Below are 27050 nucleotides of genomic sequence, written 5' to 3' on the forward strand. Positions count from 1 at the left end.
GTGAAAATCCATGGAAATTGCCTCCAATGCGCTCCCGGCTGGTCCCTGGGAACGTCGGCGTGCGATAAATAAATCAATTTCGCGGGACATGATTCTAATAAATTTTACAGCGGATTAGAGACCCGAGGCCTCTACAGTGTGCTCATGCTGTGCCTTTTTGTCCAATTCAACCCAGTATCAATGGACCGGGAGGTTTATGCGTTGCTGTTGCTGCTGTTGCTATCCTCTGCTCCATTCACATGGTAGCGCTGTATGGGATGAATTTATGCGACGGAAGAAACGACACAATTGCACTCTCCGTTGGAGGTTTTGTTTTGTTTTTTCGCTCTCTCTCACCCGCTTCCTCAAAGTCTAGCCTGGGCAGGGCATGTTTTGTAACTGTTGCTAGTGTGACAATGGCCATCGCCGCTTAGACGCATACAACAGCAGGCCCCACGCACAGCAGGTGATCTTAAATTGATTCAATTCAAATTTATGCTACACACCCTACGTGGGGAGTTACCGTGCACACTGTACACCGCAAATGAACCACGGTAACACTGACAGCGAGTACTCACTCACCCCTCGGTACACCCACACTTACACACACCCAGATTTATGCTGCAACGAGTAACGCAAAAAAACAGTGACACAACCAACGAACAAACTCATCTATCCCGATGTAGAGTATCTGTTCTGCTTTAGACTCAAAATACCGATGCGGGGAATGCGAGGGGAAGTATCTGACAGCGTACACATACCTTCTACGAACGCAGGTGGGTTTAGCATAAATTTTCCAATCAAACGGTCGGGAAGAAACACACGATAGAGCGTTCTGTTAGTGTAGTAACCGTACAGGGAGGAGCGAACACACGTCTATCCTCCCGGGGAGTAGTATCATAAATGCAACACCATTCATCCACCATCGCTCCTTCGGTCCGGAACGGCAAATCGGGAACAGAAGCGCAACCCCCGTTGCATCACGGGCAGAAAAAGCCGTCTAGTCGCTTAGTCTAGCCGCTCAGCGTGGGGTTCGTTCGTTTGTGTGTGTGTGTGTGCAATTTTTGCAATTCTAGTTTATTCCACTTCCAATATGTTACCGCTCAACGAAACGTAACGAAACAATGCCTCGACGACCTCGTTGGGATAATGGGAAATGGGGGGTGGATGGAACAAAACATAACTGCTGCAGTTTTGGCAAATGGTAAATTCAAATTCGAACCGTTTATAACAGAGATTTTCGGCAAATCTCCCCACCAGATACGAAAACAAAAAAGAAAAGCGAACGCCAATATCGTTTCATTTGTGGTCGTGTTGGAAACATTCACGTAAATTCATATTTCGTTGTTTGCTTGTCCGTTTACTGGTAAAGGATTAACATTGCACGAATAAAAGGAGTACGATTTTCGATAAAAGGAGCTTTACATTTTAGAAAACAAATTTGAATTTAAATGGAAGTGACAAAGGTCAACTATGAAAATCATTTTTATGGCTTTTGAATCGAATAGTACACGAACAATACATGGATTTTTAAGCGGGCCTGGTGTTGTGTGCAATAGACAATTCCTTTCCTATCGGTATAGGGAACGCAGCAACAGTTAATCAAAGGCGAACTTCCTAGTCCACTGCTAAGTAAATACACACTCCAGATTCGCTATTGCCATTGAGTAAACAATGAGATTTAGATTCAAATTTGTCTTTCCTGCACGAGGTGTACCAGTGCGAGAGGTGGGTTTAATTTATATACCAAAGCCCGTTGCATCTTCACACACCTCATCGGCATACCGCTTCTCTCTCGCAGAACAAAACGATAGGGTTAATGGTTAACACACACACACACAAAATACAACATTCTTCGACCTTGTCCGCTTGAGCAAATAGTAGCAGTAAGCCAGAGGAGCGCGAAACCTGCCTCCCCTTCGAAAGAGTGTGCAATAAAATTTTAATTACCTGATAATTATGCCTTTTGAAAACAAACAGCACACCGTCGTGGATGTGCCCGAGTTCGCTACCAGTATTTGAAAAAAAAAAAAACCATTTCTCTCCCGTTACCATGCAGTCTGGGGTGGATTTCCAATGAGGTAAACATACTCACCCGTGGGCAATTTAAGAAGTTCACCAGGGAAGTGAGAAAAAAACCAGTCTTTAAATGTACAAAGATCTTCAAAGTGGCTACCGAGAGACACATCGGGAAAGAGACTCTCGGGAGCGAACGAGCGAAAGTAAAGTGAATGAAACAAAAAAAACCCCATTTCACTATCCTCCACCGAAACCGTATCCGGATGATGAGGAAATTGTTCGTCGCTTTTTCATCACTCCCCGTGCTTTCATCCCCGTGGACGGCGTGGCGGCAACACACAGCCAAACCGTCCATATGAAGTTACAGCAATCTAATCCGGTCCGGGCCCGCAGTGGGCGGTACCACCGGGTAAACAGATACAGATCGGCAGCACTGTTTAAATATGCAAATACTGGGCGGCAGCGTCGGCGGCAATTTCGGCGGGGCGAGAAATGGACGCACTGTTTGGAAATGGATTCTAATGAACGCTTAGCGTCTTCGGTCGAAGTGTGTGCTAAAGTGTAGCTTAAATGAATGGTCGCTACCAACCACCACCAGCGACGATGCAGGGCCAGGTGTGTGTCTGTCCCGTGGCGTGTCCCATGATGTGATAAGTTGTTAGGACATTTGTAAAATGGCTGAGACACAATCTTTATTGTGTCTCGATGATTTTAAATGATTTTCATTAAAGAAATTAAGATGTTTCGAGAATACGCCCAAAGGTATGCAATCAGTGGGACTATCACCCTAAAGTTATGCAATTGATAGACCACCAATAGCTTAAAAGGAGCTGTTTAACAAGCAAAACCCAATTTTTAGCAACTTTTGCAATTGAAACTATCAGGTTAAAATCAATTCAACACCTTGTTCCCCTACAATTGTAGCATGCTTCCACTAAACTTTCATTTAAACGCCCTTTCATTCGGCATTCAAAACCACAAAAGGACATAAAATTCCCATCAAGCGACCGATTGGCGACAATTTATCCGCCAGTGGACACAACAGAGGCACTGTTTTAATGTTCCCCCAAGGTGTATTTGAGCAGAAACATGAAAAACCTTTTTCCCAACTCAAACAGATACTATTTTCGGTGGTGTTTCACTTTTATCCGTTTTTCCCCTTTCTCCAAAAACATAACCTAACCCTACGATTTGATTCACAACACTCAACCACCGAGATGAAACATACCACTCGTGCAAAACTCTTCGTTTTTTTTTTTTCGTGCCAGCAAATAAAAAAAGGAAATGGCATCCTATTAGAATTCACGGTTTTACCGAGCATTACAGCCTGTTTGAAGCATAAAAACTTCCCACAATGTAAACGAGACACAGAGAAAGAGGGTGTGTGATGAAATAAATGTCTCCAGAAGAAACCCACCGTGCACACATTTAGCGATGTACAGGATACTTTCGGAGAATGTTTCCGGGTTTGCAGGGAAGCCTGGGAACGGTGGCAACTTGTGTAGCATATGGTGCAAAACGTCTTGTTGCGCTTAGTGAAAAGGAAGCACACGCACACACATACACACACTTTGAACGATCAAACACTTGCGAATAAATTGTACAATTGTTTTAGGTCATAAGCAACGACGATGATGATGGTGATGATGCCGGCTTCTAGGTTGTTGTAGAACATTCATGTTCACTTTTACTTCCATTGTGCCCCGTCGGGAAAAATGATACTATTTTGCTTTGTTTATGACACACGTAGCACGTTGTTCTACAGCGCAAAAAAAACTATAGAAAACAGCGAGGCAGAGAGGAGATAAGCAAAAGCTTGACCTACTTCTTGCGTAGGCAAATCTTGCCCGTAGGGCATATACCGACTCTTATCCATATGAATAATTCAAACGAGTTTTTCCTTCGAGCTTCGATTGAACGTCGGCGAAGCAGGAAAAGCCTACCGTTTAGTCAAATGGTTTGCTCTTCGATTCGAGCAATGTGTGCGGAAGGAAACAAAAGGTGATATGGAAATGGCCATGTATGATTGGAAATGGCGTTGTATGATAATGGCAACATTATCATACAACGAGCGACAAAAACATAAAAATATTCCCCGCGCGGTATGAATATGGTTTGCTTTTCTGGGTCTTGGGATTTGTAATTTGGCAAAACAAAACGATCCTGATTCAAGATTATGTCTCTATTGCAAAGGACGTGTGTTGGATTTTGGAAGATAGCTAAAGCAAGCTGCAAGCTATTATGCATAAGGAAAGCGCGAGGAAAAATACAGAAAATAAAAATGAGATTCCAAAATTCACAACTTCGGTCGTTATAGCTCGCCCCGAGTTGCTCATTAAACGAACTATTTTTGGCATTAATAATGATTTGAGAGGAAAATGATATCGTCTTTTGCTGACGCGAAACGACATCAATTTGGGTTCGACGGCGAATGAATAGCCCACGCAGTAAACAAAAAAACAGAGATAATCTTCATTGGAAAAGCAAAGATAAAGCCTAACCATTAAACAACTGGACAGCACTAGAAAACGAACCTTCAAAGCGACACACACACATACACACAGCGTTGTCCTTTGCCATTCTCCGGCAGCTGAAGAAAATCAAACATGATAAATGTGTTCCCGTGGATCATTGGGATCATTTTTCATGGACAACGGACTTCTTTTTCTTCCCACTCCTACTATTTTTGTGCCTTGCTCGGGTTACATTTGTGCACGGTGAAGGCTGAGCGCACTACTAGCAGGCACAATCAACGAGCACGATAGGCCGCCGCCCCGTTAGACACCCGTTGGAGTACATATTTTTGCAACGATTTTTAATCCCTGTACCGCGCGCGTGTCCACTGGCGTAACTCCACCGTGGCCTTTTTTCCTATCTCCACGGGAAAACGGATATATTTTGGCCCACCACAACCCAAATGCGACCAAACTCTGACGCAAACCGACCGGTCAAAGGTCCTTTTTTCGGGTCGGGCCGGCCTCAAACGGTTCCCCGATGAGTTAAAAGCGATTCATTTCAACGCCTGCCCCTTTGCTTAAGCTTTTTGATAGAGGGGAGAGGAGAGATCCAGTTGAAAAATGACTTTTTTATGATAATTACAATCCCAGCACGATCCCATTTCCCTCCCCTACACCCTTCCGCTCACTAATCGCTGCGCGCGAAACGTTTGGTTCAAATAAGCGGAAGAAGCAAATAATCCCATCTTGAGAGGTAAATGGAAGCATTTTTCAAAGTTTTGGTGGCGCTGAATGTTAAAAAAAGGTTCAATTTTCGGGGGTGACAAAAGCGTGAGGGACAAATTGGGTCGCGAGTGTTGGAAATAGTTTAATTTTTAATGCAAATGCGATACGATTTTATGATTAAACAAATTTCTAAGCCAAATTTCGTTCACACTTTCAAACGCTTTATTTACCATTGCAAGAGTCTTGTGTAATTTGATCTATTTCCACTTTTGTGAAACGTAATAGCAGAACAAGAAACAAAAAATCAATTTTTAAGAACCTCTAAAAAAAATTGAGGAAAACCAAACAAAAAGAAAAGTATTAAACTAGATCCGTCCTTCCACCCCAAGCAGCTCGTGGGCAAATATTTGCCGAAAATAATAAATCGTGTAAGCTTTCCAGCCGAACAAAGGCAAACGAAGGAAGGGGCAAGGGAAACGAACCGCACACAAGCAAATCCATGATGGAATCTTCAATCACTAAACCCTTCGCTGACAGTACCTAAGGACGAGTTTCCCCCTCCCAGCAGGTTGTGTACACCACGTTGAAGAGGGTGAAAATGTTTCATCCGAAAAGTATGCACCACCATCGAGTTAAATCGCTCGCGATATGACACCGGGCCGCACAAAATATGGGGGGGGGGCGATTTTCATTTTCATTTTCCCAATCAGCAACGGCAGGGAGAAAACTGTGGAAAAGGGAAACCATTCACCCCAGAGGGTGATTTTTTGTCCCCCAGTTGTGCAAATGTAGCTGCAGGGGTTTGTGTGGTTGGAGAAAAATGGCTCCTGAATGATTGCACGCGGATTATCATTTAATGAAGGGTAGTGAAAATCACTAGGCCTTCTCCCCTACGGAACACACACAGAGCCAAAGCCATCCGTCAAGCCCAGTCCAGTAGCGCACCCGAAGCAATCGGTTTGACCGCGGCAAAATCCACTCGTCTAAACCATCTCGGAGGCTGGGATAGAAAAAGGCTACCGCGTTTATCCTTCGCTCAATCGAAACAATGTAGCCGTCTGTCCCCTCCCTCTCTCGGGTTGGTATAACTTTGGTACTTTCCCACTCCATCTGTGGCTCAAGATTCAACTTTCACTCCCCGCCCCATGACGAATCATCCCCCTTCGACGACTTCACGACAAGAGATAAAACCATTTATTACACAATTTTCATTGGATGTTTTCAATGTGCTAAGGGGACACAAGGGCAGCATCAAATGTGTCACCCGTCCCTCCTTGTTTTCCTCCGCATGTGCCGTGGCACAGCCTGTTTATGAAAGGGAGCTCTCTTCTGCACAAAGCTCGTCGTGAATGAAAATGTTTGTCCAACTAGCGACACTGGCGACGGCGGAAGGTTTCTTAAAGATCTCTCGCTGTTAAAGTGATAGGGCAAGGATTTTCTCCGAATCGATTTCGAGCCTAGCCGGGCCTAGAGCTGGAGAAAATCCTGAGAAGCTGAGCAGTAGAAGAGAACAGAAGAAAAAGCATGCAGTAAGGATATAATCGGGGCCATAAAAATGAGCAAACGCAGCCAACGGTGGAGGAATTCTTCGAAGAAAAACGAGCGGATAGTTACGATGGATGTGCGGCCGTAGGCTCTGCTGGAATGAATATGATACCATCAATCATTGTGCGTGACTCCCTTTTCGGCCGGAACAAAACTACACAACGTTTTTGTCATGTACAGTCAGTTTCGAACATTTGTTACACTATTAAAAAAGGCAAATACAAATTATTGTTTCTCCTATTTTCCGAAGAATATCTGTTTTCTCTACCAATTGATGTGTATGCCACACATTACGCCCCTTTTCAATTTTGCAAATAGGCCCCTATGCATGTGTGCCATCTTGAAAAAGATTTATTCCCCTAAAATTCTGTTGTATTAAGCATTACAGCAAAGCAAGCAAATTGTTTCCAAAAACCAAAAATCAATGATAACCACGGTGCCCAGATTATGCGCCCCGGCACATACATAGATTAGATTTCACGCATATTTCAAGCGCAATTTGTCTGCTGCTGCTGCTGCTTCCAGCAGTGACGCAAAATGAGCGTGAAACCATTAACTCAAGATGGCGGAAGCTAATCGTTGTTGCTGCTTCCTATTATTTCCTTACGCCTAGCAGAAACTCCAGTTCTTTCGTGCCGTGAATGAAGATAACAGGGCTTGAAGTGTGTGTGTGTAACCATACTCTACATACATTCTTCAACTTTGCACAGTACACACCGCGACGCAATGCGTCGAATCATATGCCTTCATTAGCGGGGGACGTGAAACCGCAGCAGCACACGGGCTATACACATCGTGTTTCTCATTGCTTACGAGGTACTTAAAACCGAGGCACACTTTTAACAGCATTCTAGGGACTATCAAAGCCTCCCACCGAACCGCAGTGCTTCGCCAGAGAAAAAGGAGTCTTTATTATGTTTCATACTTTGGCATTATACCGACAAAAAGACACTTTATTGCCACTCTGATGCATCCGAGGTAAAGGATTCGGTTGCATATTGGATCATTAATGGCTTCAGCTAATAAGCTACTCAGTGAGGAGTTGCACGGTAGAGTTAACTTCAGGAAGTGAATAATTATTTAAAGCAAAGATGTAAACTAAAACAATGCTTGTACTCGCCGGTAAAGCACTATGCCCATGCCTTTTGACAGCCTTCAAATAGAAGCTTTACAATCATCCATCCACTGGAAGCCACACTCGAGAGATTCAGCCACAAAACCAGGAGCCGATACACAAAATGTGCGCTCCCTTAGGATTCTTTATTTTCTGTCAAACCATTCAAAACGGGCTGCAAATGACATTCATCATTCTCGGTGACATGAAGTTGCGTGGGAAGAGACGAAGTGTAGCGTGGGAAGGAAGAACCTTCGCTTGCCCTTCTACATGACAGGTTGACACGAAATGAATGGATGTTTGAATGAAACGGCCTGAAGATGGCTTTAGTGTCATTCTCTCATAAAAAGGGCTACCGCCGTTCTTCCTACGCTTTCATACGCAATACGGTGACGCCCTGTGAATGCCGTTTTACACGTACGTGAGCGTGTACGAATTATGAGGAAGAAAAAACATATCACGTTAGAAAAAGTGGGAGTGGGGTTTAACGATGAAAAGATGCGGCTTTTCTATGGTTTAAACGCACTCGACTGAGATAATAACAAAATAATGAACCCTTAAAGCTGTGACACATGTAGCTCGATGATACAGATCAATCATTGACAGGGTTATTCAAACTTCTCGAATGGTGTCTTTATTTAAATGAAAATGTTACACTTTCGGAAGGCTAATATTCGGTTAAAGCGTACAAAAATGTAAAACAACGTACCCAGTTTCTAACAGAAAAGCAACACAATAAAGTTGCTGTGGAAGGGAGGAAAAATAAAGTTTGTTGTCTAAATTTTCATTGTGCCACCCCGTGAGGACAACAACCGAAACAGAAGGGAAAAAAGAAAAAGGAGAAAAACGAATCAATTGTCACTCGAAGAGTTTACCACTTGTGAAATTAGAAAAGTTTCTTTTTGCTCTGCCTTCCATTTCGTGCTGTACATTCTACGCCGAAGGGACATTTACCCCATAAACCAAACCAAACCGGCAGTAGAACAGTGACAAAGTTTTTGTAAAACGGACGGGAAGGCAAGTCAGAGAGCAAGATGAAGCGTCTTTGTGTAACGCTTAAAAGCTTGTTTTCTATAAAAAGTAATCGTAAATCGACTGTATCCGGTCCGATTAATGCTTTCGTATGAAATGCTTCAAACTGTTTAAATTGGTTTGCATCTGAGCGAGCAAATGAAGTCATCTTTTAAAATTGAAATTGTGGATTAATGAAGGAGCTTGTACCATACCATTTCCGCTTTTCAGTAAGAGTAAATTCGAATCCTAGTAATGACGTTGGGCTACTCACCTGCAATGAAAAATAGAAAATAAGTCTATTAGGAAACTAATGCATAGCACTGTTGAGTAGAAGCAATAACATCTCACAAAAAAGTAATGACGCTTGTAAAAAAAAAAAATATGGGAAAATGCAAACAAGCAGTGTTGCAAAATGTCACAGTCAATGTCATAAAAAATCTGACTAAAACAAAATCCATGTGAGCGTCACGAACTCTATTGTGATAGACAGACGTGATACTTAAAACGATTAGTGTGACCAATACAAGTTTCGTGACATTTTGGCGACCATCGCTGGGTCAGTCACTATGTCATGACTTTTTTACTGTGATCAGTTCTGCAAAATGTTTATGTTATAGTCATGATAAAATCCGGCTCAAACAAAATCATGTCAGCGTTACGAGCTCTACTGTGATGATCAGAGGTGAGACTCAGTTATTGCGAAAATCACATATTTGGTGACATGTTATGCAACCAACTCTTGGTCAGTCACTTGGTCGCGATATTTTCTATCGGTGATAATCACGATAGTCATGGGAGAAAGCGGTACTTGCGAGTAGTTCCAAGAAACAAAATGAGCATGTTTTCTCGCTCTGTTTGACCCGACAGAACATCAAGGCAGACACAACCAGAAATAATGCTCATTTTGTTGCCAAGTATATTCCAAGAATGTCGTGATAATCACCGACAGAAAATGTCAAGTAAGTGACCAAGATTTGGGTGCTAATGCTAATGACACCAAGCATGTGATTGATTCTCCAATTGTTTGAGTCTCACCTCTGATCATCTCAGTGGTGTATGCGAGCTGTTTTGAGGTTCGTTTCAGTCATGAGTGTTGGTGACTGAAGCAGTGGCATTTGGCAGCACTAGTAACAGGCAGAAAAAAACATGTTTATGCTTGCGCTGACATTAAGCTCAGCTTGTCAGTCACAGTTTCGTGTTTGACTCAAGCACTCGCATGTCGCGTTTGGCATGTGACAACAATGAGCATCAAACTACCACGGATATGTTCATTGTTTACGTTGGTGAACATCTCTTGATGCTCATGACATCCTGCAGGACTGCAAACAAGCCTTTAAAAAGCTCTTTAAAACAAGCCGCAAGACCTAAAGAGAGAAGAAAATAGAAACGTACAATATATTGCTAAAAAATGTAACACTTTTTGCAATCCCCATCACCATTTTTTTCATCTCGAGTGCATCTGCATCACGAATGCTTCTCGTCCTGCAGCTGGTGGCATCATAACTACCATCATATCACAGTAAAAAGGAAGCTGATGTTGAACAGCTTGTTTATAAGTATTTTTGACATTAAAATCACATTATGACCAACCGCCACCCATCCTGCAGTCCTTCCAGCAGAGCAAGGATCGGCAGCGGGTCGATGATGACAAAATTTGACCTCTCTCCTTTCCTGCCCCTAGCACTCGTTCTCAACGCTCACACCGAGCTAATGGTAAACGAGTTGACACTGCTATCACTTGCGCTGCTGCGGCTGTCCAATAAAGTTATTGAGTTTTGTGAGCCAAGCACAAAGTGGACAACAGGACCGAGCAGGAGAACATCATTTGACAGCTTAATAGGTGTTGCAGCAACATCCCGTGAGTCCGCAACACCATCACTACTACCCCCGTTGGGAAAACATTATTGACAGCTTAAATGATCTGACGAAGACATTTTACAAACCATTAATCAAAATTTCGTTTCGCTGAGTTCATAATATTCTATCGAACTTACTTGGAAGTTTCAAATTGAATAATCGCACTCCAAACATTTATATTCTAAATACAGAAGCAACATTTTACTCGTGTTTTTTCGTAATAGAATGAAACGAGTTGAGTAAAATATCGATCAAAAACATTTAGTTTATCAATTTAAAAGTTTGTTAAACAATGGATTATTTCGCCAGCCAGCTAACGAACACCAACCAACATTGATTTAATTTCCCCACTGCAGATGGAAATGCCCGGAACCTTGCTGGCAAAAAATAAACCTCGAGTCGCTACAACCGAGTGAGAAATACTCGAACCGATACTAATCCAATAAAGTATGCTACGTCCGTTTAGCTCACCAGCGAGACACATCTCTCCCAGTGTTGGTTCAGTGTTTTTGGGCTATAAATTTTCGCTACCACCAGCAGCTCTTATAGCCCCCGCTACTAGAAACCAAACTATAAAACGATGGTGCATATTTCGGTGCTTTGCTGGACGAGCTCTTGTCAAACCCGATTTGTTCAACCACCGATCACTGTGTTGCAAGCAAAGCTATGGTTAGAGGACGAGGGAAAGCATCAGAGGATAAAAAACAACCCACTAACGCGTCTACTAGCATCTTTCTTTGCCAATTTCGGCCCCGGCTTACGATCTATTGCAGTTACTAAACGAGAAGAAGATCGAGAAGAAAGAAGTAGCTTTTTGTTATTTTTCTTTCCCTCGTTGCTGGGATCGTATTCCAGACAGGGCAGGGAGGGCCCGATTTTTTCGATTCAGTTTCTGTTCAGGTCTGAAAAGCGTTCGACAAGCTGTCATGAATAATTCAAGCTCACACGCAAAACTTCCTGCAAAAATCCTAGATGTTCTTCCCACCGGCTTGGGTTTTAGCACAAGCGACACATAACATAGCAGCGAACTGCACCGGTGTGTGTGGCTAAGAGAAGGGCACACCAAAGAGACACACCAAAACGGCACAAAGTGTGGGTTAAAATTTTCTTCTTTCCGATGTTTTTCTTGGGGATTTTCCCACACAGAACGGGCGGTTTGCTTTCATTCGAATGAACTAATGTCATTAAAATTGGATTTTTTGTTTCAGCTCCATTTTGTAGCTGCAGCCCATAAATGCACATACATTCACTAAGGATAGAAGATAGTGGAAAGAGAAAAATTAGCATAAGAACAAAAAAACTTTGAGCTTAAGCTGATTAAGAGAACAAAAAAAAAAGAAGGAACAGGCAAACTTTTTCCACACAGTTAAATTTAATTTTCACACGAGAGACGATTCATTTACCAATGCCGTGCAAATTTTAGTTTCCCACTTGTTTTCCCCCAAACAGGCTGGTATAAAGTGTTTTTCAATTGGCTGAGCAAATAACATTAAAAATCAATAACGCCAAACCACAACTAGAAACAAAGGAGGCTTCCGCTTTCTCTCTCTCTCTAAAACCACTCAATCAATCAACCAATCAATCAATCCTATTCAATCCCATCAGCAAAGGATCTTCCTTCGTACAATTCCCCCCCCCTCCCTTTTTGGAGGTCAACATAATTTTCCCAGCCGTGCATATCCTGCACACCCGCGAGCCGGACTGGGGTAATGCATTTCAGCACGGCATGGGGATGCTTCACACACAACACATAGCAGAGATTGTGGCAGCGTTATTGACACTGATAAAGCAATACCACCATCCCCGGGGGGAGCGTACACCGAAAAGGCCTGCTTGACACGCTGCATAAATGACACTCTCCATGACTTATTTGCATACACAAATCCTGTCCATCAACAGAGACAGAGAGGAGCAGGAGGAGCCGTATTCTCTCTCTCTCAGCCCATTCTGAGTTCTGAGTCCCCCAGAGCTGTCAATGACCTTCCTCCCCGGTTCGACCGAAAGGGCACCGAACACGAAAGCTTCATGTTTATGGGGTGCAAACTTTCACACACCAACCTGCCCGCTTCAACCCCCTTCACACACGCACACGTGTAGAAGTGGTGGGCGCTTGATGGGTTGATCGATTTTCCATCCCGCCTACGTGCATGGGAACTGTCCACCTTCGCACACTGCCGTGGGTTGGCACGAGCCGAACAGGTGAAAAATTCATTCAACCATGTTTGCGTTGTGATTGCAGGTGACATAAAATATTCACAACATGTTGCAAAACTTTCGGAGACGCACTACATACACACACACACCCTCAAACCAGTGGTGTCGGTGAAATATGAGTTGACCGCTGTTATCCGGGGTCTGCTGCTGGTCTGGAATAATATTTATCCACTGAAGTATTCATAATTTCCATAGCGCTTAATAAAACATGTTTGCGAGTTTTTGTTCCGCAGGTGGAGCCCAAAATAGTCCAAAACTATACATTTCTACTCCGAAAGCATAACTTGGAGTGGGATGGGAATTATTTATAATTTAAATGAATCAATAAAACTGTCATTCTATGTGCGGAATTACACTAAACCTGTTTTGTCAAACTAATAATATAATACAGGTGAAAAATAGCTCAAATTTGTAGTTCTAGCACCATGTTCTTGTGGGTAATTTTTGTTCTTTAGGAATTGATTTTTGTTTATTAATTTTTTTTTTTAATTTTGGGCATTTAATTTTTTTTGCGGAAACAACCGCTGCCGGGCAAGGCCTGCCAGTACCACTACTATTGAGCATGGCTATTAGTAAATAATTCCTACCACTCTTATCTTATTTAAATATATATAATATAATATAATAGTAATGTCATAAATTAGCTACATTACGACCCTAACATCTTATCAAGCCCTCAGTTTAACTAGCTGTAGTGTCACACTGAACATTTCACACTTACAAAGCAACCTCATGCTCCAAATCAATTGTAATTGGTGCTACGTTCCATTTTGTGGTTAGGTTCACAATCGATAATGCGCGTACCATTAGTTGTGTGGTTTAGAAGAAAGACACAATTAACGCTACGCACGATAACACATCCGTCCATTATCGCGGCTCTATTCATCAGTATCACCACAAAAGGTTTATCGTTTAATCGCTTCAAAGCGCTTAATTGCTTCATAACCAAGTGTACAACATTCAAGATTCGCCATGCATAAACTTACAGCTTTAAAGTAAGCTTATATCTCTTCAAGCACCCAAATCATCTAGATGTTCTTAGTGCACAACACACCGAAGCATACGATCATCCAACACACTCTGTACCAAAAAGCATAAAGGTACCACTCGAAACGGTTCCAGCGATCAATATTTTATGATGGAACATAATTTGAAGACACACATCAAAGACTGCTGCTACTGCTAAGCCCGTCACACGAGAGCACATTGCTGCTCGGCTAAAGTGCACACGCGGCGAGTATTTGAGCAATTTTTGGATGCCAAAATCCCCCCTCGGCGAGCCACGGCACGCGTGACTTTGAATATTTGATTCTGCCACCGTTTGGCCCTCGTCGGAATCGGTGCTTCGTGTGCTTTTAACGTGCATTTCTGTTCCTCGTGCCAGCGTAATAGAATTTAATATCAGCGATATAATACATGGATACAGTGCAAACAGAAAAAAAAAATTGAAACACACCGTCCTAAAAAAACAGAAAGGATGCCGGTAAGGATATGTGAGATATGTTTAATGGAGGGAGGGATTTTGGAGTATCATTAAAATGTTTTGGAAACTAATATGCGGTTCGCTGGGGCCATAGATGATCATTAAAAGGTTTTATGGCATGGTGGTGGGACACGCTTACGATTCCACTTTAAACGATAAGCTGAGCTTGAAGATTCAAATTGAAGCAATGAAGCCACAGAGACATGTTTTTAGATATTAAATATATACGAGATGTATTGTAGAGAACAGTTCTACCATAAAAGTACAAACGGCAACACTCCTAAAGCTCCGACACGATCCGGTGTGAAAATTCGTGACATAAAACCACAAACAGTACACACTGGTGGCGAAACTGTCGTCCCAAAAGCTCACCCTAGTTTTACTGTTAACCACACACACACACATTCAATCCTTTCGCACAGTTAGATCCTCGGGCTGGGAATTAGTTCAATTTACCGAAAAGCACTTCAACACGTTCCACATACGACCACATCAAACACACCGAAATCCGTTTGCCCGGTGTGTGGCGCGTGTACCCGGTCGGAGGACGGAAGGCAACCGAAACCACAATCTGAACTAAAATCACGCATCCTGTCATCAAACAAAACAAGACCGGATCTTTTTGTGTTTTACCGATATAAACATATCAAAACAAGGCTCTTGTACAACCCACAAACGACGCACGTAGAAACTCTCTTAGTCGATAGTAGATCCTGAAGAAATTGTAGAGTTTAATTCAGAATGTTGGAGAAAAAAAAGTAGCCTAAATATGTGACAATTGGATGTTGGCTGGACACAAGACATCTTTGCTATACAACAAATGGAGAAGACACAGAAGTTGTCTCTGTCAGAAAATTTAACTTAAAAAAATGATCCAAGGAAAACATGATCTTTGGTTGCACTAACGTTATCTTGTTCTAAAGTCTGGAAACTAAAAAGCTGCATTAACAAATCGACAACACAGCAAACGAACAATGCTCTTTTGCCCGTTTCTATCTTCTGTTTTCCGTCCTGAACCAAACAAACCATCCTACGCCTAGAACACTAACGAAGAAGCGAAGAAAAGTACGCAGTTTTAAAGACCAATTGGTACCCGCCAGCCTGCTTGGCAAATGTCGTGCCAACACAATGAACTACTGTCTGCATGCCGTTCCGTTGTTTGCTCAATGTTCTTGTTTGACAACAGTGCGCCTACAACGGTGCCTACGCGTTGACTTCTTTGCCAACAGTTCCATCCGCACCGAAGCAGGTGATTTTTATGCGAGAACACGTTTCTCGGGCGAAATCATGTTCTGCCGTATCGCTACTCACACAACACCCTGACCGTGCTAGAGAGAATGTGTATGTTGTTCTCACTCACGCAAAGTACCTCTGCAATGTTCCAGTTATCCAGAAAAGACGAAAATACATGTATTTGTGCGGAGGAAAACAAGGCTTTTCTTGGATGCAAAGACTGTTGGGGGTTAGACTATAAGGCAAAAATGATCCTGTTAAGTTTGATGGGCGTATTTTGGATAACGCTCAATTAAGGCTTCGAGAGAACGCCCCACAAAAGAAGATTATTTTCCAGTTGAATAGTGATGAGATTGTGCCTGATACGTCTATTTTAGATTTGTTCAATCATTTGAAGAAGGATGCCTCAAGCTTACAAATCTATTCCAGACTGTTTTTTCGAAGAATGTCGACGTTTAAAGACTTTCAACTTACAAACTTCAACTTAGGACGCTTCAACACACTACTCACAGTAATACTCACAAGAATATATTTGGAAGGATTCAAAAATCTATCTGACGACAAACATACAAGAATCCTAATAAATAAAACGGCTTTTGATTAAACCCAACCAAACCACATACAATCAGTCCGTCCCTTGGGACTGCACAACTCGCAAATACTTCACCGAGAGCTGTACACGAATGGACGGTTAAGCACAGCATTTAGAAAGCATCAGGGTGCATCACCACACGCCTTTTCATTAGTTCCCGATGAAGAGAGCATCACTAAACCGCCGTGCTCTAAATCAAACCGCTGCTCTCATTATGTCCTTTTCTTCTAATCTCACGCAATCAATACGCTCCCCCTCTGCTCTAGCTGGACCTCCCATGCATCCAAACTCGCGTAGCGTAACGGACATCGACCCAAAAAGCCCTTTCCAGAAGAGGGCCTGTAATACCATCATATTGCAGCTTATTCCCATTCACCGTGGACCGTGTGTGTCGACGTGGGGCCATCGATGCACATGCAGCTACCCCCCGCATGGCAAGATGGTGTTCACGCTGTGTGCACAACATCGCCGAGTCCAGTGGCGAAGGTTCAGCGAAATTCAGGCGTCTAACCCTTGCTCCGTCATATTGAACACTCTCGCGCTCTTGCGCTGTAGAAAACATCAAAGAGACAACAACACACGCCTGCACACTCTAACACACCAGAGCTGTGTGTGGTAGGGGGGGGGATTAAAATGCAGCACCACGTCCCCGAAACCAACGGAAGGGGGTGACCAAAAACCCTCCACTGCACCGAGGGGACGACTTTGTGCGAGAGAGTGAGATCAAATAGACCATTTTCTGCGCTGCGAACGACACGATGATGCGACGGTCGCGTCTGTCTCTGGACGGCCTAAGGTTTTATGCAATGCAACTGCACACGGAAACTGAATGCTCCCGGATGCTGCCCCTTCAACGTGCCCGTTGTTGTGCAGGTGTTTTCGTGTGTTCGTTGCGCTTTATGAATACTTTTACTACCCACGACAACGACCATGATGATGATGATGACGTTGAAATGCCGGCCGAAACGTGTAATATTTCTAACTACCCAAGCATTCCGTGCACTCTCGTCTGCAGCCTCGTATGCACACGGAATGACGACATCATGCACTATTTATTATGCTCTGCTCGGCCCTTTATCCAGGCCGAAATTTATTTCATTAGGTCCATTTGTCCACATGGGCAAGCGCAAAAGCAGCAGCAACTTCCAGCCATCCTTTCCAACACACCACGATTGGATATGGAACTGTTTCGCATAAACAAAAAGGGAAAAATGGTGCAAACGAGAATGAAAGCAAGCGCCCGCATAACGCATAATGGGCAGGGGAAAATGTGCTGGGTGGCAAATAATTTACACAAAATTTGCCATGGCACCGACTACTTTTACTACCCAATCGGTACTCGCCAGTTTCACCCACGGAACACGGACACAAAAACAGCATGACCGTTCCTTTGCAAGTGCATTTTCCCTGCTCGGGAAGTGTGTGACACAACTCATTACACCCACACGAGTTGTTTTTGTCTTTTCTTTTTGCTTAGCGTATGTGTACCTCTCTTCATCGAACATGTTTGAACAACTGTGTCCTCTTGTAGATGTGTGTGTGCGAGCATGTTAACGCTCTGCATATATATTACGCACGTGTCGCATCAGCCATTGGCCCGAGCGCGGTTGTGTTTTATGTTCGTTTTTTTTTTTTTGCCACAGCAGCTTCTCGAGTTGTGCAAATTGTTCTTTAAAATTCATACCCAGAAACTGCAGCACGTTGCATGGTCCCTTGCACACGTGTGCAGTGGTCGAAATTATCTGCGAAGTGATGCTCGTGATGCACGTGCTCCTGTTTTCACTTACTGCTTGCCCCGTGGGCACAGTTTGCATGTCCATTCCGTATTGAAACTGACAAAATCGGAGGCAACAATATTGATCTTGATGTATATTGAACACGTATTTCTTCGTTTCTTTACATTCTTCATTCGTCTGCCGCAATGAATTCATTTATAAAAGAGCTTCACGCAATGTAGTCACTTATTTTAATAAGAAATGAGGGAAAAATGCTCAGTTAAAGGAGTTAATAAAGAGTGAGTTCGAATGTTGAGGTACATCGTTAAGAATAATTTTAAAAAATATTAAAGAATTACAATTTAGTGCAGAGATGGCAAACTAGTGGCCCGCAGGCCAAATATGGCCCGCGAGGTCTTTCGATGTGTCCCGCGACCGCTTGAGCCAAGATTTATTTGTAAAAGCATTTCTGCACAAATATGTGATGAATAACTTTTTGAAGTTTAAAGTTTTTAAAGTTTTTTTTTATCATTTAAAGATCTGATCCGAGCATTGCTAAAGATTTGATTTTTGTATCATATAATAGCAAAAAATACTAGGCTGCGGCCCGTGCTACTATTTTCAGTGGCATTTTGGCCCGCGGGGTCAAATGAGTTTGACATCGCTGATTTAGTACAAAGAGTTAATCCAGAATTAACTCTTGAAAGAGTTGCTCGACTTACAAATGATTTTACTCACTGTGGGTGAAGTTACAATCGGGGTGAAGAACAAAATCATTCCATCAACGCTTCAGAGGCGAAAGAGAACCAAGAGGTCCAAACCCTCTTTAAATATTACACGAACAACTCCATCGACGCTTGAAAGTGCTATTTCAATCCACATTGAATTCTCTAAAGAGTTATTCTATTTACAAACGTATGTCATCGCGAAAAACTAAACCAATCATCGTGATTTAACTCCCGAAAATGATTTTTAACTCACGAGAGGACTTAAAACACAAATGAGCGACATACAAGTGATGATTTATTTCACCTCAATCTTTGCAAAGATTTAGATCAGGCACTCATTCTTAGTTATTGTATCTTTTGTGGAGATATAAATGTTAATTTATGGAAGATATAACTAGGAGATAGATGATGAAATGCAAGTGTGAGCTAGCAAAGAATGATCAATTTATTGATTTACATTTTTCTGTACAAAAAAAATACAAATTTTACCCATTGCTTTGTTTCATTCCTCATTACCAGCCATAAACAATAGTAATTGTTCAACTTTATGAGCGCCGCAGTTATAAAAAGAGCAATCATCTCCCATGGCACAAAAGACAAACCATCGACAAAATGTCTGTGTTTGTTTTCAAACAACTTTTTCCCCAAATTCGACACCCAATATCGGATGTAGAAATAAAATCGACCGCAGCAAAACATTCATTATTTTAGATAAAGTTTTCAAATTTATCAAAAAATAAAGTTGCACCAGGGTTACCCATCACCCCAGGCACAGCATTATCATCATGCTTTGGTGAAGGGCGAAACAATAATCAACGCCCTACCCCATCGCACCACCGAAACGCACAATCTCTCTCAGAGTCTCTTCTCCGCCTGACGCTACCAACCATTTCCTTCCGGTCGATACAGTCCGTTCGCTCCATTCACTTCCGCCAGTGTGCGCTCGACTGCTCGTCACTTCACAACAGAAGCGCACAGTAGACGCCCATGAAAAAACAAAACAGCGAGCCCACAACAAATGAGGTTATCAGCGCGTCCGTATCGAATGTGGCTGAATGCAGCGAGTGCTGCACTTGCCCCACACGTCTAACACGTCTCTTCGGTGTAGTGCGCATCTATGCCCGACAATCGGGACCAACGTGCTGCTGTGAGAATATTTGGAGCATCTCCTGTGGCTTTCTATGAACTCGGTCGGTGGTGGAGATGGTGGAGATGGTTGTTCCGCACAATCTCGGCTTTCCAGCTGAACGATTCCAGGAAAAACAGGCAACCGTTGACCGTCGCCACATTTTCCGCCCAACTAGAAACGAGAAACGTCGCCACGCATCATGTTATCGCAGCAAAAAAAACGTTCCCAGACTGCTTTTGGGAAGCTGGTTTTTTTTGGGGTGTTACCATTTTCTATGCGTTACTTCCTCCCCGATTTTTTTCCCACGACACGCTCACTCACACCATCATCTCATCATCAATTACGCTCCTCGAATTTGAATGCAAACATTTTCACGTCAAACTCGGGATGCAATTTTTAAGCACTACTGTGGGCTAAACGGCATCACAACGGCATCGCGGCAATAGCGAAACAGATTACGTTCAGTCATGCGACACCACACGACCAACTTTTGCACCACAGGAAAGCACAACCAAGGCCCGCCGTACAACAGTCGTTCCCCGTTTCCCGTGCTTTTCGCGCCGATTTTTAACCGTGTGCCGACGTCGTGTAACTCGAGTGGGAAAATAAAATTACCGACTTGGCCAAACAAAGTGAAACTAATTAAAAAGTAATTTGCAAAGGCACAAAAGGCACAACACGGCCGGGGGTTTGTCGATGCACTCATCCAGGCCCGATTGATAATGCATTTTGCGCAGCTCACAGCGGCTATGGGGGAGAGCTTTTCCACTTTTTCGGGAGCCCGTGTACGGAGAATGGGAATAGTAATTCAGCGAGTCGTACAACCGGTACAAAACAACCACTTACAGTTGTTCAATTGGTAGTTTACATCATTGATGAATATGCATTCTTGTACATTACTTTATACTGGCATAGTTAATTACCAAAGCAGTGGGTTTGAACATTAATTTTTGCATCGAATTTAAGCATTGAAACTGAGTTTTTTTTTTCATTGTATGGGGAAGTTCTTATTCAATTAAAAATAGCTTTATGAGCAGTGTTCAATAACGCAGGAAAGCGACAGATCAGCAGCAAACATGTACTGCGCTGTCTCCCCTTGCTCTGTATCTGCTGCACAACAACGCACTACTGCACAGCCAAAATTCAATGTAAAACGTCCCGTTCACATTTCACTTGCCACAATAAACAGAAAGTTAATTAAATGGTAGAATAAAACGATTACTTCATCACTTCCAGCACATCAAGGGCAAACAAACATTGCCGAAAAACGAAACCAAAAAACCCGAAGTGAAACGAATGGAAAATTGGTGAATTTTCACACACGTTCCCGCGCGTTGCTGGTGATGATGGGCAAGCAAATCGGGTTGCCTGTTAACACTCACTCGCTTACGGCAGCATCGCCAGCAAACACAGCGGCACATATTATCCATCGTCAAAAGCAATAGCGCGCAATTTGCGCATTTTTTTCTTTTTCTGCGGAATGGTATCCGTCGGACGAACGTTTATGTCATCGCGAGACAGAGAGATGCCGTCAAAATGTAACCAGCTGCTTCCAATTTTATCGTACGCTTGCGAAAAAGTTGCTCGCTTTTACCAAAGTTTCAAATGCGTTATCCCGGGCATTTAATTGCTCAAACATTAGGCCAAATGCTATCAAATATGCTGCACACTCGCGGTACGTAGTACGCATACACACACACAAGCAAGAGTGTAATGAAAAAGTGCACTGGCGCAACCATCACGTTTCACGTTTAATTGCAAGTTTAACAGCGCATCAAAGCTAACTCATTTCAGATCGTTGCACATACATACTGGGAAAAAATAGCGAAACTAATAGGGATCTCCCTTTGAAACCGTCTTTTTTTTTTGCTCTCATGTTGTACATAGTTATCATACCCACCGGTTCAGATCATCAACACCAACAGCACCACTTGATGTGTGTGTGCAAAAACTCTTCTGCTGTGCAGCGGGAAAATCATTCCACCGCGTAATTGTTGTGTACACTTTTATTCCAGTATGCCCGAGTGCATACAGACCTCGTTAACGATGCGAATTGGATTGGAAGCATTTTTATTGAATTAGTGGTACTCAAGTGAACGGTGATGATGCCCGGGGCTTTACTTGCATATTTTCAGCAAAGTTGCTGTATCGTTTTGAAAACGATGTTTGAAATGGTTCACTAGTAATGAGTTGGTTGTTGTTTTTAGCAGGTAAAGAAGTAAAGAAATAATAGAGTATTGTCCGTTAACAATTTGTAGTATATCTTTGATTGCTTGGTGCATTCTGATCGGATTTGAACTCGCGACTCACGGTGCATTGGTCCTAGCACGTTGCCACGGCACCATGCGACTGTTCGCTCTTACTCACGTCAATCAACCTATCGATTCGTAACACTTTTAGCGTGTTACATACCTATCAAAATATCAAAGCATAAAGTCCCAAAAATAGCTTCCGCAATCTAAACAACGTCCAGATATGCAAAAATCATACATAAACTACCATAACAAACGATGCTCGAATGGCTTTTGCTCATTGCGATTTGCGGTATAAAAATATCTTCCGGTTCTATTTTTATCAACAGTGGGCACTTAGAAAATTGCAGCACCGCAGGTAAGGCAACACTATCGATTGAACGATTTTGGCTGCAAGAACCGCACAGCGCTAGCTTGGCCCCATGTCCTTGGACGGGGCAATCGAAATTGACCATCTGTACCCAGCTTTTTTTTCTTATTTGGCTTCCTTCTGTCCATTATGTGATTATGCAAACATCATCCCAATTCTGCATAGTGCTTTTTCAAGAGGAGTTCCGAAATACTGAGCAATCTATGAACATCTGGGAAAGGGAAGAGATTCTCAGGTATATCATACAATACTATAAATAAACACTTTTATTGATTCAACGCTACCGCCGCTCCGGTTTCAACGGCTATCACTCGCACACTTTATTGTGCTTATTGCTGTGCCGTATCACTTTCCACACTATGCTAAATTGTTCCAGGAAGGGTGTACACACATATAGTGCGGTATCATGTTGCCTAACCGTACGCAAACTTTCCCAACTTTTCAACAGGGAAAGAAAATAACTTCCTATGGCTTTTGCTGGTGCAGCACACGCACACCAGATAAACAGAAAATTTTCCACGAAAAACTACACTATATATTCTGGCTGCCGAGACTATATCGCTCAATATCGCCCCCATGAGGGTAGAATAACACAGGGCGCAGGAAGTTTACGATAAAAAAAAATCATCCCCCTCCTATTCGCTTTGATGAGGTGTACTGAGACTCACTAAATTTACACTCACTCACGGGCACTCGGCTCACACACTCCGGTCCGGTGGGGCAATAAAACGTGCGATCGTATTTGTTTGCCGAGAAAGGGTTTGCCGATTGCTATTAAAGATCATTCGTGTGACCTAATTTCAAAATTTAGAAGGTTTCTAAAACGTGGGAGGAACTGCAAGAGATACACAAACCCAAACTGGCATATGAGGCATACACAATCTAATTTTGGAAATGTATTCGTAAGTTTTAAACTAAATGTACAATACAAATTTACTTACATAATCGGCCGAAGCTGTGCGATAACCGCTTTTTTATCTTCTGCAAAGCACCTCCTTTTTTCTCGCGCATTGTTACTCCTGGAAAAGATGGGATGATATCAAACACCATTAGTTAATGATTTATAATTGAATATGGATGACAAAAAGTGGTTTTTTTTAGAAAAAAAACATTAATAATGAAGGTTCAAAAAAACGAAACTATTGGAAAAAATATTGGATTTAAAACAAAAAGAAACAAAAAAAAGCCTCCTTAGTACGACAAACACCTCCATTTCAACAACCTGAATCACAATTTCGGACAACTGTACTCAAGGGTAACACAGTGTGATCCAATCAATCGGAGTGCCAATAACGGTGTGCCGCATAAGAAAACAACATCAGAAAGCAGCAGCAACAACAGAACAACAACCGTTAGGGAAAAGCATCCAAGTGTTGCACAATTAGTAAGCATGTTCGCTCTCCTTCTCCGCATCTTTTCCCCTGCCAACGGGTGCAACGGGCAAACAAAACGTAACTGTTGGAGAGAGATTTCTGGCAAACGAAAAATGCACAAAAACTTTCATCCAACGCAAACCACGCCAGATAGCAATGCTCCCGGACGATACTTTTGCACCCCCTTTGGTCCAATCGATACGGGATTGGCATGGGAATGTATGAACGTACGCGTACGGGAGCAGCTACATTATCATTTCGTAATTAATTTAAGCACATAATTAACCAATAATCCGACTGTGGGGAGGGAAAGAAGCAAATAAAGCGTGTTATACGCCTCAATGCTAATGAACACTAACACGTTTTATTTGTTTCAATTCCTCCCATTCTGGAGCATGGCTTTGTGGGGAGAAAAATAAAGCAAACTAAATTAAAAAAACAATAAACATTATTTCACAGGCATAGTAAGCGCGATACGCTGGATTAAAACACGATAGCAATAAATGTGTGTTTGCTTTTGAACGCTTTTGCCTCAGGAGAGACCGTGCTAAACGGAAACCGACTAGAACGGTGTCGCCTTTTACGTCCGCGTGGTTCAAGTTCAATCGCGTCACCTAAGAGTCTCGTCATCACACACAGCACGTATGGCAATGAACGCACGAACGCAGAAAAAATGGATCGCGTCTATTGCTCTTCCAGCGCGGTCCGCGCAGTGTGGCGCGTTTGTTTGCTTTCCATTCATTGCTAATTATTGCGCGGAACGCGTCGTGAACTTGAACGGAGCGCGTACGGAACGGAACGGAATGCAGTCGGCGTGTACCAGGGACAAGTTGCATACGCGCACGCACGCACACACACACACGGGGTGCCATCCAGTGGTGCATCCACAAAATTCGGTAGCACAGGTGACAGGGGGGAGGCCCCACGACGATGCCGCCACGGTGACACAATCGTTTTGGACCTCAATGGAACAACACCTCGTCGACGCATCGTGTGTACATTTTTTTTTATCCTTCGCTGACCACACCGTTTCAATGGTAAAAGGTGCGCAAAATGCAATCAGGGCCACCAGCGAACAAAATGGACTCCCACCCCATCACTGACGCCCCTTGTCGCACACACTGACACCTTGTGCGGGTATAATTGTCATCACCCGAGAGGGACCAACTGCGCTGAATTAAAATGATCGCCGTGGCCGAGCGCAAAAAAGGAAGCAATTGTCGACCGTTTCAATTTCAAATTCCAAATACTGTACGTGACCTCTCCCACTCTTTGCTTCTTTCCGTTTCCCTCCCTTTCGGTTGAATGGTTTCGCGTTTAACGTATGCTGGCCCGGTGCTCGGTTTAACTTCTCCTCTCTGGCAAGCCGAAAGGTCAGCTAGATTGGACTGAAGCTTGTGCTCGACCCGGTCTGATTGACACATGCGGTTGCTGTTGAGCTGGCGGAACGAACTTCGCACGCAGAGGAGCATGGTGCAGTGAGGAGAGCATAGGTAAAAGGGAGATGCAACTCAATCAAAATCTGGGAATTTTTCGTAATTATTTTCTGCGCATTTTTTGTTAGAAATTGGAAGACATTTACAGAGGTGTTGGAGATGTGGTTAATACTCCAACAATTTCAATACATTGTGAATGTTGTTAGATGACTGTTCTCACTAGACAACTAACCCTAGAAATCGATCACGACACAAAACCAACAACCCTTAGACTTCTTTATGACCTATTGGTTTGAAAATAAAACGGATTGAAAGCATGAAAACTGTTAGCGACTACAAAACCTCAATCAGGAAATTACTCACTCATGCATAACCATGATGCCAAACAATAAACCCACCCAAGCCCTCAAACAAAGACAATTCTTCAGAAAATTATTTCTACGAATGCGGAAATATTATTGTTTATTCGATGACTGCCGCCGAAGAGACGATGTCTACAACTCACTGCACATCTACTACTTGATCTCGGATCATGTTTATGATTCAGAAATCCAAACCCTGACGACTATCGGCAGATTCGATCGCTATTGCTTCACCCTTTCAAAACAAAACGTATTAACATTGTGGTGCGCGACGGAAAAAGAGCAGCGAGCGACAGAAGCCTGGAAGATCAAAGAAACACATCACAAACAGAAAATAGAAAACGGAGCTATCATATTGCATCCTTACATTGCGTTTAATGTATTGTGATGTTTTGCTTTCGAGCATGAAGCTTCGGGCATGGGAGCATGAAATACTGAAAATGACAAGCTCTTGCAGGAAAAAGTGTAGGATTAATTTGTGGAAGCAAAAAGCAAAGAGTTCACATCGTGTCTATCACGCATTTACTCTACCAAGAAATGGATACTACGTTACTCCCCGCGAAAGCGGAAACGTTTAAACGCTCTTCGTGCAGCAACAATCAGCACCATCATCCTCACCGTCATCATGAGTTAGTCAGCCTCCTGTTCCGTTCTTTGCCGTGCTTGACATCTGCTGTTATCGGTCAGCGTCGGACAACAAGGCGCGGTGGTTTGCAAACTTCAATCAATTCGCGACCGACCGCGTCCGACACGCCGTGCACGAGGAGCATGGCGTGTTCTTGAACTCGCGCGAGCTCGAGTGAAACCCACCCTTAACAAGCCAATCTCGACCGGGGGAGACATCTGGGAAATAGCTTCCTGTTTGATCGACACCGGCGTTCAGATAGACTTGTTACTGGTTGCCAGTGCTTCTGTCCCGAGTGCCCCCGTGTGGACAGTGGCAAAGTGATAATAAGTGGCCTCTCTTTCCCACGCACACCAAGTTTCCTTTCCATTGCTACAGTTCCAACGAAGATGGCAAGTAAGGATTCTTGAGTGCGAAGATCGTAAGAGTTCTACTAAGAGCTCTCTCTTATCACGTCACATTCTTAACGATCCCTGTTGTGTATGTTTGTTGTCCACCAGGAGGCGAAAGCGCTTCTGCTCTTACGGAAAGACGATGCACACGATTACTTGTTGACTGAGGACACAAGTCAACCGTCGGCACCAGGGTGGAAGGAGCACGTAAACGATCCCTTCGCTAGCCAGCTCGAATAGCAGCAGTAGTGTGATAGGGCGATTGACGATGACAACCACTGTAGCACGCCGTTAATGCTACAGCGAAGAGCGCACTGTGTTGGGTAACTATCTTTAATTAAATATGGCGCATCGTTAGAGCTGACAAAAACCGCGACAGCGACAAATGACTTACAACGAACCAACCAACCAACCAACCCACCAACCAGCACAAATG

The 27050-nt window shown here is 43.1% G+C and overlaps 1 protein-coding gene across 5 annotated transcripts in view; it reads right to left on the reverse strand.

Moving 5' to 3' along the window:
• The window catches only part of LOC120897374 (cyclin-dependent kinase 14), a 137767-nt gene that overhangs the window by 63331 nt on the left and 47386 nt on the right, over nucleotides 1-27050 (reverse strand). For all 5 annotated transcript variants that reach the window (XM_040302216.1, XM_040302215.1, XM_040302219.1 and 2 more), the window contains one exon: nucleotides 23368-23445. In XM_040302216.1, coding sequence (XP_040158150.1) covers nucleotides 23368-23445 — 78 coding nt within the window. The remainder of the gene's footprint in view (nucleotides 1-23367; nucleotides 23446-27050) is intronic.

Source organism: Anopheles arabiensis, chromosome 2, assembly GCF_016920715.1.
Source record: "Anopheles arabiensis isolate DONGOLA chromosome 2, AaraD3, whole genome shotgun sequence".
NCBI classification, from domain to species: Eukaryota; Metazoa; Arthropoda; class Insecta; order Diptera; family Culicidae; genus Anopheles; species Anopheles arabiensis.